Source organism: Trachurus trachurus (genome assembly GCF_905171665.1).
Source record: "Trachurus trachurus genome assembly, chromosome: 18".
Classification (NCBI taxonomy): Eukaryota; Metazoa; Chordata; class Actinopteri; order Carangiformes; family Carangidae; genus Trachurus; species Trachurus trachurus.
This window is the reverse complement of record NC_139909.1, coordinates 6,534,359-6,551,307: the sequence shown is the minus strand read 5'-3', so window position 1 is coordinate 6,551,307 and position 16,949 is coordinate 6,534,359. Positions and strand designations below refer to the sequence as shown.

At 42.2% G+C, this 16,949-nt stretch overlaps 1 protein-coding gene across 1 annotated transcript in view; it reads right to left on the bottom strand.

Annotated features, from left to right (window-relative positions):
* Positions 1-16,949, bottom strand: part of dysf (dysferlin, limb girdle muscular dystrophy 2B (autosomal recessive)) — a 247,009-nt gene that overhangs the window by 227,050 nt on the left and 3,010 nt on the right. The window contains exons 2-16 of the mRNA XM_083993329.1: positions 8,634-8,689; positions 8,323-8,414; positions 6,325-6,430; positions 3,509-3,632; positions 3,133-3,389; positions 2,901-3,029; positions 2,746-2,808; positions 2,514-2,564; positions 2,389-2,419; positions 2,188-2,303; positions 1,606-1,732; positions 1,416-1,519; positions 1,251-1,319; positions 1,114-1,157; positions 693-775 (exon numbers count right to left, since the gene is read on the bottom strand). Of these exons, the coding sequence (XP_083849455.1) occupies positions 693-775; positions 1,114-1,157; positions 1,251-1,319; positions 1,416-1,519; positions 1,606-1,732; positions 2,188-2,303; positions 2,389-2,419; positions 2,514-2,564; positions 2,746-2,808; positions 2,901-3,029; positions 3,133-3,389; positions 3,509-3,632; positions 6,325-6,430; positions 8,323-8,414; positions 8,634-8,689 (1,452 nt within the window). The remainder of the gene's footprint in view (positions 1-692; positions 776-1,113; positions 1,158-1,250; positions 1,320-1,415; positions 1,520-1,605; positions 1,733-2,187; positions 2,304-2,388; positions 2,420-2,513; positions 2,565-2,745; positions 2,809-2,900; positions 3,030-3,132; positions 3,390-3,508; positions 3,633-6,324; positions 6,431-8,322; positions 8,415-8,633; positions 8,690-16,949) is intronic.

Below are 16,949 nucleotides of genomic sequence, written 5' to 3'. Positions count from 1 at the left end.
ATAGTCATTTCATGAGAAGAGGTAAAAAAAATATATATATGTCGTAATGGCTTAGGTGTAACGGATACCTAAAAGTTACGCACTACTGCTTTAAGGTGTCAGATGACAGTGATTCGATGGGAAAATGTTTTCCAAACAAAGACAAAGGAGAAATGGCACCATGACCGTGACTCATGCACGTTGTCCTTCACCAGCACAATGACAAGGCTTGTTCAAGTCTGCCGCCCAACCGCCCGACAGGACGGACTGAAACCTCAAGCAGATATCAGCCCACAAACACACCAGGTTAGTCTTCATGCAAGTGACTGGAAAAGCCCACGTGCTCTGTCACATTCACAAAGAAACCATCCATGTGATGCTTCAAGATGTAAGATGTCAGGAATCAAGTCTGCAAGTCTTAAAACTTCAAACAAATGCAAGTCATCACTCATATGTGACCAGGCAGCAAACAACTTCATATCGGTTGTTTCTAATGGTTAAAACCAACAATAAAACCACATAAAAGCAAAAGGACCAAAATTTGTTAAAGCAAAAAGTTGTTTGTTTCTGAATGGGAACAGCCAAGATGGAAACTTCTATAACAACTATAAACTATTAGACCCACTCCAAACCGAAGCAATCAAATCTAGCCAATTCCAGTCCTTACTGCTTTGGTCAAGTCCAGTTCAGACCAGTTATGACTGGTAACTTACCATCGATCTCTCCTCCGGGAGCGGAGATCTTAGACATGCAGAGGTGGGTGGTGCCGATGACATCGTTGTGACTGGCTCTGTCCCTGGAATAAAAAAAATCAGACGAAAAAAAAATTAACTTTTGACATGTGTCCTTAACCAAACATGACTTAAATTAAAAAGTAAAGTTTCTCAAACTGTAGGGCACCAAGACCTTGCATATCTCACTTCCTGAAGATCTTGTTATAATGTCAATACATTTCCATAAATCCACTTGGACATAAACAAAAATGTTCCTACAGTAATAACTCCAGAATATGCCTGAGAATAATCAAGTTTGAATTTTTCTTTAATATTAATGCTTCATACCCATCTGTATAACTACAAGTCTTATAAAACTAAATGTAAAAAAAAAAAAAAAAATGTATCAGCTGAGATTCACCAGTCCAGAATTCTGATCCTCATCCTCTCGCACATGGAGGGAAACTGGAAAAGAAAAGAGAAAACATGCTGTGTCATGACAATGCTGAACAAGCTGCATTATCATGGTTATGGCCTTTGTCCGGTGTAGGGTCTCACCCTAATGGGCATGGACAGACTCTGGTTCCACTGAGGGTTGGCGTTCTTCTCCATAATCTTGGTGCAGATCTGCAAGTGAGAGAAAACACAGTCCAGCTGATGTTGATGACAGTGTTTGGATCACATGACCTTCATGGAGGTTGTATCATCCATCATCGTACGTACCGTTTTGCCTGCAAAGTGGATCTCCACCAGAGGATCCACCAGATTCTTCCTGTTACTATCAAACCCAAGAACTTGCCTCATCCCGTCCATGAAGGCATCGTCCACTGCAAACGGAAAGACATGATCATTATCATTACTTCTAAAGCACAGAGGAATGAATCATAAACACAAACATGGACTGAAGTCTTACTCTGCGGCAGGTCTTCAGCTCTGAAGACCCTCAGGGCGAAGTTGGCTCCTCTCAGAGACAGACCGGCCGGCCTCAGCAGGTTGCCTTCAATGTCCTCTTTGTCCTCCACACACTCACGCTTATCGGCCTGGGACACACAGATACAAATGCCTACATTTATTAATAAACACCTGCATTCATCAACCGCAAGACAGTATGTGTGAAACATCAAAAGTCCAGAAGATGCCTGGACATCAAGTTATGTTGTATCAAACAAAAACTAGTAATTGCGAATTTGGCACAGTTTTACAAAAAGGTTGGCCATTTTTATGACAGCTATGTCCTAGGTGTACTTGACCTTTCTAATATCCGAAAATATGCAAAAAAGTTGGTGCTCAAGTGCAAGTATTTAGCATATTAGCACATATAAACACTAATATTAGAATATATTGTATCAATCTTAAAGAATAACTAAATTTGACAGTATTTTTTTGTGAGTCTTTCGAGATGTAATTTGATATTGAAGCTTTGGACACCTTCACCCTGTGTTTCCCAGTGTAATGCTGAATCATCACTGATTTTCTCTTAACCAACCAGACTCACCGGTGGCTCGTCTCCAGCCGCCAAGACAAACAGGCTGACTTTCAGGTAACCTTTGACCCCGCCAGCGAAATCGTCTGGGTCGCACAGCAGCAGCCACTTCCTCAAGAAGCAGTGTCCTAAAGAGAGAGAGGACCAACTCATGCTCCAATTCACAGGAACAACACAGACAATAAGGCAAAGCAAACTTCAATGTTTACTCACTGTGCTCATTGTAGATGGTGCCAACGTCCAGCTGTGGAAACAAAATATTTATTTTTTCATTTCAAAAACACACAATGCACAATACACAGTACTGGAGTCGTACAGTAGCTGAGGTGAAGGTTTACCTTGAATTCACCAATCACAGCATCAGTTCTGAGGGAGCGAGAGTCACACACCTGTAGGACAGAAAGAGAGATTTTACCTTCTAATCATAGCAGTTAACAGACGATCAAATCAAATCAGGATAAATAGCAGAAAATCTAGTAACATAATTTTTGCAATAATAGAACAACAGGATAAAAAAAATATTACGAAACATGACATAAGAATGAAATGGAGGTCAAAATCCAGACTCACAGTGATGAAAATGGGCTCATTAAACAAGTCTGAGGGAGTCTCAAAGAAGTTCATGAAGAACGTCTGTGAAGAGGAAAACATCAAATTAAAATGTAAACCAACCCCGCCAGTAAAATACTCTGAAAAACCAGACGTAATGAATGATAATTGTTCACCTCATCAAAGAACGGGTTGTTGCCTTTCCTGATCCGGGTCCTCTTTGTCTGCCCTGCTACTGTAACCTTGACAACAGGTTTAATGTTGATGCCCGGCAACTGTCGTCCCTCGATGATCCGCACACGAACCTAGATAAGGAGAGTTTTTTGGTTGAGTGCAGAAGATACCGATGATTTATTAAGTCAAGTCAAGTCGATCGCAAATCAATCTTCTGCCCTCTTGAGTACCTACCTGGAGGTCCTGGGGTTTGTTTGGCAGAGGTTTGGACTGACTGCTGGCCCCTCTCCTCCTCTTCCTCAGTCCTCCTTGGGTGTTGTAGGTCGGTGGTGAACGTTTGGGCGTCTGGGCGGTGGGAGACTCCTGGCCCGGTGGCCCCTGAGGACCGACAATGACCATGGACCGTCCATCGTCGGCCCCTTGGTCTTCTGTGGGCTCCAGCATCAGCATACTCTCTGTATCCTCCTCGCCCAGCGTGTCCAGAGAAATCACTGCACAGACGGAAGAGCGACGGAAACTATTGATGTGCACAAATGCTAATTATACTGGGTGGATGGAGACAAGAGGAAGGACCGGATGTACTGATGGATGAAATGACAGCGTAGATTACTTGTGACAGTGTCCAGTTCCACAGAGGGGTTGGTATGAGGAAAGACCTCGGGCTGGGGAGGAGGCTGGAAGATCGGAGCTGATCCTGGAGGAGGGATGTAGGAAACCTGAAGGGTCAGCGTGGCCTGATGGAGACAGAAAACACAACGACATCAGTCGACAAATACACCGTACACACACATATACACACATCGTACTTGTGGAGTACCACTCAGTACTGTCATTTTTAAAACAGCTCAATAGAGGGTATGCACGTGACGTCATGGTACTCGGAAGTCACTGCGGTCACGCCCACCGAGTGGCAAAAAGACGAGTGTCAGAGCCGCCAAAATTTGAAATTGACTAACCTAACAAACTGATTTTCTCAAAGCCCATACAAGTCTGACATGTCTAACTTTGTCAGCATGTACAGCATGCATGAGCTAAGAGAATTGCAAAAAATCTTGAGGATACGTCTTACTTTGACCGAGTTACATTCAAGAACCTGTTTTCAATGAGCATTGTTTCTGTTTAAATCTAACGGCTGGTACGGAGTCCTTCTGACCTCAATTTATTTTGATACTACATATTTTACCCGGTTTCGCTATGTCCATCACTTTCCTTCACCACGTTGAGAGAAGTTTGTTTTGCCACTCAGTCTGAATGAAAGGGGCGTGTCCGAGGGAGAAGTGACATAAACGCATACCCTCTATAGGAGCTTGATCCAGACTGAAGAAGATCCCTGACAGCATCACCAGGGTTATTTCTGAAGCGTTACACAGTCTGGGATGGTACGACAAGAAGATGCTGCAAAGTTGATTCCTTTCTGCGGCAACTTAAAAAGTCCTTCACATCATGGAAGTTCAGTTAGTTACCAAACTGCCCTGAGCGATGTCATTAATTAGGAATTAGGGCTCGTCCAAGATTGGAATGCGGTATCTCTCAGCGAAGCAAAACCCATACCCCCAGGCCAATGAGTCACATACAGGTAGTAAGGTGTTGTAAGTAGATGTAATACTGTATCTGTGCACTAATGAGGTTTATCCAAATAATGTGGACTAGATAAACATGGCCACCAAAGGGCAAGTATGTGGCTCGTTGGTCTAGGGGTATGATTCTCGCTTAGGGTGCGAGAGGTCCCGGGTTCAAATCCCGGACGAGCCCATGAATGACGTGAAAGGAATATCTGACCTGGTTTTGAAAATTCAAATCTATAGCAGACATCCATACTGAAGATTTAGCAGAGGAGATGCAAAATAGAAATGTGCTTGTTAAAGAAAAACGATACGGCAACTTCAGAACAAAGGTCAAACTACCACCGAACTGTTACTGTGCCGGTGGGTTTTTGCGAGACACCAATGTCAGAAAATGGGTGTTGGGATCAAAAGTTCAAAACCCCGGAAGAACCAGTACAGTAAATGTGTTAAGATGCATGGAAGTCAACAAACAAACAACCATCTTGGCGTTCCTTCGATACTGTGTCCCGTCCCACTGGGGTGGCAGACAGAGTTTCCGTCACATTATTGTGATCACGATTCGAGCAGAGTGGGTGTGTGGACCCAGAGAAGGAGTAGGCTCCTGCAGTTTCCTTAAACAGGAAAAAGCAGCTAAAGCAATAAGCTGTCAGCTCTGTGTAAACACAGGTACTGTATAAGAGTCATCCGGTTTATAACAGCACTCAGGTGCATCTCATTATGAACGATAGAGATCTGTAATCTGAAAGGTGAATAAAACAGGATTGAGAGATTTGAGTTTTAGTTACTTGCTTTCTATTAACCTCCATCAATAATATCATGGTTTAATGAAGGTCTGTGACTCAAAAAGTACTCAAGAGATTTGTACCAAACTTGGTGGAGGGATGTGGCCTCGACCGGTGATGAACCCATTAAATTTCGGTGTGGATCTGGTCTAAGGTGTTGATGCAGAAACTAGTTTTATCACTTCCTGAAGATCTTTAGCTCTTTCAGCGTCTTTGGACATTACATTTCTGTCAGGCGGAGGAAAATGTCCAACCACTGTTGGAGTGTAACCGAACCACCGTACATCACACACACTTTGTACCTACAGTACTGTAACATAAACACAGGCTTCTTCCTTTCTCATCCACAACCTTGCGTGTGTGTGTGTGTGTGTAGTGTGTGTGCATCTTTGTGTGTTTGGAGTGTGTGTCATCAATCAGGTCCACTCTGACAGTGAGAGGAAGACTTTGTTTTGGGTTGAGGAAATGAGGATGGGAAACAGAACACTATTTCATCTACTGCTCAAACTCTGACGATGACTTTAGGTGTGGTCCACCAAGGTGTGTGTATGTATGTGTGTGTGTGTGTGTGTGTGTGTGTGTGTGTGTGTGTGTGTGTGTGTGTGTGTGTGTGTGTGTGTGTGTGTGTGTGTGTGTGTGTGTTGTTTGATTTCTATTCATGTGAGGATTGATGTGACTTTGAACTCTCATGGGGGCTATTGTGGAAAGTGAGAGCAGTTTGTCTTCAGAAGGTCATTTCACGGTCAGAACTTTTTTTGTTGAACAAGTAGCTGCAGCTGCTTCCGTTAAAACTCAAACAGAAAAAGATCAAAATAAAAATGTAAAAAGTGCAATATTTTCAGTCTTTGCAATAAAAAAAAGTGTAGCTGGCTTCATCACATTCAAAATGAATATAACAACCATGATGGGTGGGGGCTGTCACTCTGCTCTGACGCAGGAATGTCTTCTGCTATTTTAAGAACCAGACAGGAAACTCAGAGTGATGTGTGATTTGTCATAGGTTCATAATACAATGAGGCTGTAGATTAATCTGTCTGTGCTTTGTGTAAGTGTGTGTGTGCGTGTGTGTGCGTGCTCACCCCTGTGTTGTTCCTCTTGGTGTCCAGCAGGGAGATGGTGAAGGTGGCAGCCAGGTTGGGGGAGTTGAGGACGTCCCTGAGAGCCAGACGACACTCCCCCATGAACCTGGACAGAGACACCAGGTCGGCCCACAGGAGGGAGTCATGACTCAGATAATAGACTTTCATTATTAATCAAAAAATCTACTGCAACAAATGATACAAGTAGGTCTAACTCTCCTCCAGGCTGTTGGTTCAGAAGACCAGGATTTGACCTCAAGACCTTTTGCACTCAAGTGACCACCATTCCCCCTACAGTAGACCAATGTTCTCTTGGCACACAGACTTGAAACCATGACAATGAAGAAATGTGGCTTGTTGGTCTAGGGGTATGATTCTCACTTAGTGGTGCGAGAGGTCCGGGGTTCAATTCCCAGACGAACCCAAACAGTGTCTTTTGCTTTCTCCTCCAACTGACAGACTAGTGGATTTGCTTTAATACAATAAACAGCAACTGAATTATAACTTGACTGAAGTTTAAGTGAGTTTAAGCAGCATAGAGTGAGCTGGCCAAAGTTTTCCAATAGCCAGTCAGTGGAGAAGCATTACCATGGGAACAGATCATTTTTAGGTGTGAAAGACAAGAAACACAAATGAGGGCTCATCCGGGATTTGAACCCGGGACCTCTCGCACCCTGAGCGAGAATCATACCCCTAGACCAACGAGCCACATCAATCCTAAGAGCAACCATAATGATTCTGTTCTTAGTAGCAGGTGACTGAAATACCATGCGTACTTTACAGATTCTTGAATGAATGAATGAATTTATTTATTTCGGTATATCAAGCTTATATAACCGAAAGGGTGTAGGTTGAAGCCAAAGCTTATATACCCCTACCCCTTTTACCTTAAAAAATTAAAATAAAATAAAATAAAAATATATATAGAATAAGATTCTTTTAGATAAATTATTCTGATTTTCGCTGAGGGTGCAAGAGGTGCTGGGTTTGAATCCGGGACCAGCCCTGTAGGTGTCCTACTGTTTGTGGCATTTGTCATAGATGCAGCTAAATGACAGTTAGCCAACTAACATCATACAGTTTTAAGAACATGAACTAACAGGTTGAAATGGTCACAAACACTAAATAAATATTAGAAGACGACAAATTAAATTTGACAACTTCTGATGGAACCAACTCTTCTAAAGAAAGTGAAGAAGTCTTTAACACAAAATCATCAACATGATGAGAAGCTCCTCCGTCAGCACATCTAAAGTTCTTTCTCACAATACGACCACGAAATCTACATAAACGTCACCATTCAGGAATGTACAAACAAACTGAAACAAACAGCGATAGTGAACTCTTGTTGTCACTCTGTGCCATGAGAGGCCGATGAATGAATCAATTAATCAGTCGACACATCAGTCGAACAAATGGGTGGAAATACGAGTGAATAAACACGCAACAACCACAATGAAAGGATGACCTGATTCTTTCAAGCCTGCCCCCCTCCAATTCCCAACCGAAGGACACATTTGACATCTCGATGGAGCGGGACAACCCAAAAATAACCATGTGGAGGGGTGTTTTCACCAAACAAACAGCTGTGGACTGTGAACAACTCGCGTTTGGTCTGATCCGTCCACAACATCTTGCTCTGACAATGCTTCAGTTCTTATCTCAATTCCTGAACTGGGAGCTATGGGAAGAATGGCTGACAGGCTGGATGAGAGTTCCCATGGATACCGGGTTACTATAATGGGACTGGACGAACAGTCCTTTGGATCTTACAATACAGCCAATAGTCCTGTTAAAATTAACACCACATTTACCGTCAACCAACTTATTGGTTATTGGACTGGGGACCATGAACATGTCTGTACCAAAATGCATAGAAAGCCTCTGACAGTCTTCAAGACAAGTGACTTAAAACCAACTAGATGTTTCATTCAACATTATAAAAGTAATTAATCCATTTTGTAATTGCCAGTAGAAGCAGATATCCACACACTGTACCTGTTCCTTCCCATCTTCTCATGGTCTTTGACGACACAGTGCAGCTCTGCTCCAGAGTCCAGAGGAATCCCCTTCAGGTCCCACTCAAAACCCTGACGGAGACATTAGCAGGAAATTAAAGACAGTGCTACAGAGTTGGAGGAAACTGTGACAAATACAACACATGTCTACAGTTTGGAGGTTCAAGTGGCCGCAGAAACAGAGACAACTCCAAAAAATAAAAATAAAATGGGAGGTACAAGGTGGTGATGGCTTTGCTGGCTGCTCCAGATGCGTTAGCGATTTGAGGTAGGCGAGGGGACAGGACGTACCTCATTCCAGACAGGGTTGGGGTTGTTCTTGATGACCTTTGTCTTCTTCTTGGACCCTGAAAGAAGGCGGAGAAACCGGAACATTAGAAAACCGACAGTGAATCCTTATGTGTCCAAACGGTGCCGTCTTTAATTACTGGTTTTTGATAGCTCACAAGCTAGCAGGCTAGTTAGCATACGGCATCAGGTTTATATCTCTGATTTTATCAAAAAACTTAAGGGAAAATTATCATTCTTGTATCATAATAGATCTTGTCTGTCAATGGAATGTAGAGAAGAACTTGTTCAGGCCATTTTCTTATCTGCACTTGATTACGGTGATGTCATTTACATGCATGCTGCTCTCTCTACATTGAAACCCCTGGATGCACTTTATCACTCCTCTCTTCGTTTTATTACTGGAGATGTGTTCCGAACCCATCACTGTGTTCTTTATAATAAGGTTGGCTGGCCATCCTTAAGTGTAAGGAGGGAACAACATTGCATGGTTTTTATTTATAAAGCTTTACGTGAAATTGTACCTGTTTATTTTACTAGCTTAATCTCACTTAGAATCTGTAATTTACACACTCGTTCACAGGACACCTTGGTTTTACAAATTCCCAGTATCAGGACTGAATTGGGGAAGACTGCCTTTCAGTTTTATGCCCCCCAAAAGTGGAATAACCTACAAAACTGTCTGAAACTGGATCATCTTATTTCCTTAGATAGTTTTAAAAACTTATTATTGAATGTTTTACAACCTGTATGTAATTGTGAATCATGACCTTGTATTTTGTATAATTGTGTTTTTGTAATCAGGGCGTCATTGAAAAAGAGAGCTTGCTCTCAATTGACCTTCCCTGAATAAATAAAGGAGAAATGAAAATGAAATAAGACTTGACAACTTCTATAAAACCACAAAAAAGGAAATTGAACGCCTAGTTCCTATGTGAAAGATCTACTATGACTATTTGTCAATGATATCTCCTCCTGATATCATTAATTTATTGATTATTAAACATAAACTGGACCTGGAGGTGGATGGTCCACATGTGAATAACAACTGATGACATTTTACATTTTAAACAACTTTACATCCAAGAGAAACATTTAAGGGCTTTATGAATGAAATTTAAGACTTTGTAAAAACCTTAATGTTTTCGAAGAAACCAAACTCACACGTTTCATGTAAAATGATACTGAAAGGTGTTTCTAGGTAAGTGTTGTGATGTGGCAACAAGCTTTAAACCAACTGTGGTTTCGTGCGTGTGTATGTGTGTGTGTGTGTTTACATGTGTGTGTATGTGTGTGAGTGTGTGTTATCTTTCTGTGGCTTCCTGTAACATGAAGTTCTGAGCTCTGATTTCCTGGCTGTCGGGCACTCACACAGGATGCAGGACGTAAGACGCACTAGTAAACGGCCAGAGTTTATCATTAACTCCTGAAGACCTCTAACACGCACATACACACACACACACACACACACACACATGATGGTGAATTATCACATTGGGCACAAGTATCATCATTTCCACTTGGTTTGAAGTCAAACAGAAGGACACACACAAGCACACGCACACAGATGTTCTTTCCAGATGAAAGGAAACAGAGACAATGACTATTGTCTGATTTTAGAAACCGCTCATTAATTTTCATTTGAATTAACACTGAGACACAAGATGTCCACGTTATAGCAATGTATTCATTCTATACAATAGGTAATCAATAATAATCATCACTGTTTAGATAGATAGATAGATAGATAGATAGATAGATAGATAGATAGATAGATAGATAGATAGATAGATAGATAGATAGATAGATAGATAGATAGATAGATAGATAGATAGATAGATAGATAGAATACTTTATTAATCCCCAGGGGGAAATTTAAAATGTCACAAGCAGCAGCAAAGGGAAAATAACACAGATCACAAGACACAGAAGTAAAATACATTTATAAATATGTGGATGAAAGGTGCGTGTAAGAATGAAAAAATTCTTACACAAAAAAATAATTATAATAATTGTATGAACAGGAAGTCAGTGACCAATTATACGTCACACAAACTGGTTATATTGCGTCACTACCCACATGCATTTCCTCTATACGCGGTAGGCTATAGGTTTCAATGAACAACCATCAACTTAAAGCAGATATCAGCTTCACGGCCGTTTCGGCTAATGCTGCGTTCAAGGCAGGCTTTTGAAACCGTAAGTTACAGCTTCAAGTCACAACTACGACTTGGTAGCGTTCCAGGTAACCCGTAGCTCGTGTTTTTTACCATCCTGTTGTCTGTGAAAGTTCCCTATAACGGCCACTCGTAACTTCCGACCCGTGAACTCGTACCAGATCGAACTGGTATGACTTCACAGGAAGGAAAAACACAAAGTACGAGTTTCTTTGAACGCACCATGAGTTAGCAGCCCCCGCCCTTGTCAGGCATCAATTGGTCCTCGTGCTACGTCACCACATTCACGCGCATCCCTTGGCTGCACACACAGCCCTTCATGCCGTTCTCTCTCCTCATTGGATAACACTTGTATCCCACAAGGAAAATTTTCTCCTCGGGTTACAGCAGAGCAGAGTGACGGAGAGACTCGTGTTTAGGCTGAAATACTTCATGTAAGTGATTGCTGACGGAAAATAGGACTATTTAGGACTTATATTAACAAAAACATTCCACTGATATCTGCTTTAACCTCAACAATCAGTGAAGTGCACTCTCACACACAGACACACACACAGTGAAAGGCTGTTTGCTTTCCTGTTTTCCTCACACATCACCCACAGGTGTGAACCTACGTACGTTCTTCTTCTTAAAAAACACCTCCACCCTTCCACAAGAGGGTGAAGGGTTACGTCGTACTTACACGCACGCACGTATGTGTGTGTGTTTGATATTTGAGTTGAGCATCCCATCCTATAAACAAGAAGTGGCACAGCGTTTACTTCCTGGTTGGCTCAGCTTGGCACAGCTTCTGTCATGAGCCCAGAATAGACCCGACTGTGACCCGGGAGGCCCAGAAGCCTAAGTTTAGACCCGCTGGTCTCAGTGCTGCTGCGTTTGGGACCTGTTGGAGAGTCGGGAACTAAGAGTTGGGAAGAGGATAAAAATAACCACATAGTATAATCTAGTTCCTGAACTGTGATCTCCTCAAGCATCTTGAATTCTGGCTAAGATTTTTAAAAAGTATGTCAGTCGTTGGAAAAATGCATTCAAGATGCAGGCTGTTTTATCAGCTGTGACTGTAATCACACCTGTCGCCTGAGGTAAATGAGGCAAATGGATGTTTCTATGGTGATTATATGGCACAGAAACACAGTTTGAATGTTACTGGACTCTATACTTTCCCTTCATATTATTCCAAGGTCGTACATGACTCGAAGCCTCTATAATCAGCTTGAAATAGAGAAACAGACAATGTTTTAGGCCTTATATTGTTCATTTACCTTTTATTGGAACTCAAGCACTAAAACAGCTAATTACATCAGCACAGGTTTGTTTTAACAAGATATTTGAGGTATTTAAAAAAAAAAAAAAAAAAAAACAGGCTTCAGTTTTCAATGTTTGGGTCAGTTGCCAGAAGATATTCAGATATTATGTCATATGGAAGTAGCCTTTGAAAGGTAACTCTAAGAGATAATGTAGAAACCAAAAGCCCCAGAACACCTGACCGCCTCGTACATCAGCAGCGACTCCCTGTTTTCCACTCACAGGACACTTTATCACTTTAATAAGTCGAGTGATTCAGTGTATGTGTGTGTGTGTGTGTGTGTGTGTGTGTGTGTGTGTGTGTGTGGGTGTGAGTGTGCACGCTATAATTAGCGGCAGCATTGCCAGTTTTTATTTCTGGGTTTTGACAAAGAAAAACACTTGGAGTTCCAGTAACAACACTCAGGGCGGAAATCCTGCCCCCCAGCGCACAAACACAAAACACGAGCGCACGTTGTCACATTTAATCACACGTACAAAAAACACAATGTAAATGAGAGAATACGACAAACTCTGCTAACAACCACAACTCCACTCTCTCTGTCTCGCTTTGTCAAATCTGCAAGTGACGAAAAGATCCAGTTAAAAAAAACACACAAATGAGTCGCAGTCCAATCAATCAAGACTTCGTCGATCAGGCCTCGTTGACATGACAACCACCTCAGGGATGCATTCATCCAAAAAAAGCTGAAATTGATCCACATGATGTAATGTGGATTCTTCAGTTGTCGTTTTTCCCTCATAGAAGTAACTTTATTGTGTATTTATATGCGGTTAACACACAAACACTTCTCCCTCCCCTCCCTCAGCTTCCTCCTCTGATTATTATCGTCTCTAATTACTATAAATGGACATGGTATCTGTGTTTCAGGAGGGGAGGGAACTCTCTCTCTCGCTCTCTCTGCTCTAAATTCCTGAAGTCGCTGTAAACCAGAGAAGTCCAGAGATTCAAGATCAGAAACATCCCATAGTGTCTTTTTATTATTTCTGCAAATCGTCCATTGAGGTGTTTTTAGGTGCAGAAGCCTTGTTTACTTCTCATTAGCTCTCATGCGGCTCCTACATTGCCCATAATGCACCAGGACCTGCATGTCTCGTCTCTGATGTGGATCTTAAAGAAAACTGAAGAATCAGAGACAAGATGTTTAAACTGACATGTGAAATGATGGCGGAGACAAAACTCTGCTGTTGTTGTCGTTTCCTTATGGATTCATCGATAGATTTTGGTAACTGATTAATCATTTCAGTCATTTTTAAAGCACAAACGTCAAAATTCAGATTCACAGGCAGAAGATGTGAACTTGCACAAGAATTGATCATAATTGATGAAATAAATGAATCAATTCTTGTTTGTTGCTTGAAACACTGCAAACTGACAAAAAAACACTTTATATCAACAACTGAGATCAAAATAAACACGTCAGGTCTGGAGAGAAGACATTGACACATGGCTCCTGTAGAAGACCATGGTCCACAAGGCGCCAGAGATGTTTAGTTTAAATCTGTAAAACCTGATCCATGCAACAACAACACTTTTGTGTGAGTGTGGCCCCTTCAGGCTTGATTTTCAAAATAAAAGTAGGATTTGATTGAGGTTGATGTTGGGGTAAGAAGGTTCCCACAAGAATAAATGAGCTCGTGTGTGATGGCACCAGGAAACCGGGCTCAGACAAAGGCAGGAAGTTAAGAGCAGCGCTCACCTTATTAAGGAGGCAGACACCGACTCGTGGAAAGTACAACAACAACAAACCGACGGAAAAACAGGGAGCTGCCGAGGCCACCTCCACCCTGAGCCATTCAGCATCCAACCCCACAACACCCACCCACCCACCCAGATAGGTTCAAGCCTTAAGGTCAACTGGTTTCACTCTGGGAACAAACTGACTGCAGACGTTTTCACTTGAGAGGAGCTGAACGTTCATTAAATCAACATCATCAAACATCAAACTGGCTTCATTGAGTTGCATCCGGCAGGAAGTGTGCTATATGAATGAAGTGTCTTCTTCATCAACTCTTGTTAACATTTCCATGTTTCCCACATTCTGTGTCATAAACTATAAACTGTTTTCTTGTCTGTAACAACATCTATTGCACGTCTGTCCGTCCTGGGTGAGGGATCCCTCCTCTGTTGCTCACCCTGAGGTTTCTCTGATTTTCCCCTGTTAAAAGGGTTTTCCATGGAGTTTTTCCTCAGTGGATGTGAGGGTCTAAGGACAGAGGATGTTGTTATGATGCCATGTAGAGCCCTTTCAGACAAACTGTTTGTAAAAACGGGCTATACAAATAAAATTGCCTTGCCTTGCCTTCTTCTTCTTCTTCATCATCATGCTGCCTGAACTCACAGGTTTAAAACTCAGAGTCTGCAGCTTTAAGCAAAGACACTGTTTCTATGTCACAGAGTTGCCTCAAATTTGATTTAAAATGGTTGTTAACGAAATATGAAAGTGTAGCCGATGTCAGGGAGCGTGCCTATGTTCCCACAGCCCTATGTTCCCACTGGACTCTATCTATCTGTCCTACCTGGTCTTTTTACTAAACTTAACCAACTCCTTTCTTCATTGCCTAAACCCAACCAATGGTGGGACCAAAGGGCTGTGGGAACATATGGCCTAATTTTCAGTGACAACAAAAGTTAGAAATGTGGGAACATAGGGCTGTGGGAACATAGGAATGACCCCCGATGGGGATATCTGGCCCTCTGCGTTGTGTTTTTCTCACGGCCTGCCTTACAGTAGGTGGGGTTCGAACCCTGGTTGAAAACCACTTGGCAAGTTGGTTAGCACGTCCTTTATGGGTGCATATCCGTTACAAAAGCATATACTCTCAGTGATGAACCTTCAAGAACCGACCACTTGGAGCTGCACCTGTCTTCAGCTTTACCTACGTAGTTCGGGGTTCACTCTCGGTCCGCAACCATTTTAGCAGCTAAAGAGTCAAACGTCTCCCTCAGGAGCTGGTGGAGACCAAACTATGAGCTCAAAGAAGCAAGAAGTACGACTCAATGGTCATGGTCATTTTGTTTCTTAGTGTCGTGTTCAAAACTTGTTTCCACTGCCAATGAAAATCAGCCGAGGATTTGGGTTTAGGTAAGATTTAAAAGGAAACGCCGTTCTACTACAGCACCTGAGCTTTAGTTTTTGAGTTTCAGTGAATCTCCCATGATCCTCCTCTTACCTCTGAAGGTGACGCTCGCCAGCGGGTCAGAGTGTCTCAGGTTGTTGGCCCGCTGAAGAAAGCAACGCAACATGGCGGGAAAAAACCTCAGCTCGAGTCCAAAAACCTGAAACCTGCGGGACTAAAAGCGAGTGGCTCAGGTGACTGGGTTCAGCAGGTGAGATCCAGGCCCAGAGGGACGGCCGGTCACATGACCAGAGGAGCTATGACAGCGCTGATAAAACCAATGTGCTCCAACCACCAACACTGGGGAAAAACCAACGACCAATGGGAGGCCAGAGGATAAAGAGCAAAAGTGTGAAAAAAAAAAACAAAAAAAGGAGGAATATCCTGGTGTGAAACAAGTGAAACCAACTCTTGTTGAGTTGAGTTTGTCTTTAACGAGTCGTCGGCAGCTTCCGTCCTTGTTTGGTGGAATGGAAAAGTCCCAGCTTTACAAAAACTCTAATTATCCACAGATTGTTTCCTGTTTGGTCTCACAGCATCAGCCAACGTCCCAAAACTACAAAATAAAAGCTCCTTTTTTTCTCTCCAGACGAGATGTGTCTTTTACAAAAAGCCGGCTTCTGAGCCTCGGTCCGACAACACAACACACTCGCAGGGAAAGAGGGCAACGAGTGAGCGAGTCGGGAACTAACACACACACACACACACACACACCACACACACCTCACATCCAGAGGAAATCTCAACATTTCCTGTGCTGTTTTCCTCTCCTGTCTCCTGGTTCTTCCCCCCATGTGTCCCACATCTTTGCCAGTTCATTCTCCACCTCCCTTTTACTTTCCTACTTTACTTATTCCACATTTGTACATTTTGTGAAGCAATAGGAAGAAAAACGAAAAACGTTTGTGAAACCCCCTCTGTAAAAACTTCAGACTCTAATATGTCAACAAAATAAAACAAGAATTTTGAAAGGGGCTTTATCCATTGTTCAGATTTCAGTTCTGGAAATGTATGGAAATTACTATCTAACAAAGAGGTTTTCTTCAGACCGAGGGAACTTCATGAAAAACATCAACACCTCCGAAACCTAAACACGTGTTTTTCTCGAATCTAGACAAACTGCGGGGGTTTCTCAGGTTCACACACAAACACACACATGTACACACTAATGTATGCACACGCTCATTCATTAAGAGACTGCCACCTGCAGGCCTGAGGCAGGGCACACACACACATACGCTGCCTGAAGGTCAAGCCAAACCCACTCTCTAACACGTCAACTTTTTTGTACTGGTTTTAAAAACTCTAAGTCACAATTTGATATTGATTGTTGAAATTAAAGGGTTAAGGTAAAAAAAAACGAGCTGGAAAAATCTGAAATTTATTAGGAAAAAAACACAGGGCATCACAACGTCACAAAGTTGCAAGAAAGTTTTTTTGCGAGGAACAAACATTTTTATGATATTTGGCATTTGTATATTTCCTTTTTTTCTTGCCAATTTGCGACTTAAAGCAGAAGTAAGTGATATATTTGTGTTAATATAAGTCTTAAATAGTTCTATCTTCCGACAGCAATCACTTACATAGAGTGTTTGGTCTGAAACACGGGTCTCTCAGTCCCTCTGCTCTGCTCTGAGCCGAAGAGAAAACATTTATCGTATCCTACAGTTTTTATCCAATGAGGAGAGAGAACGGCATGCAGGGCTGTGTGTGCAGC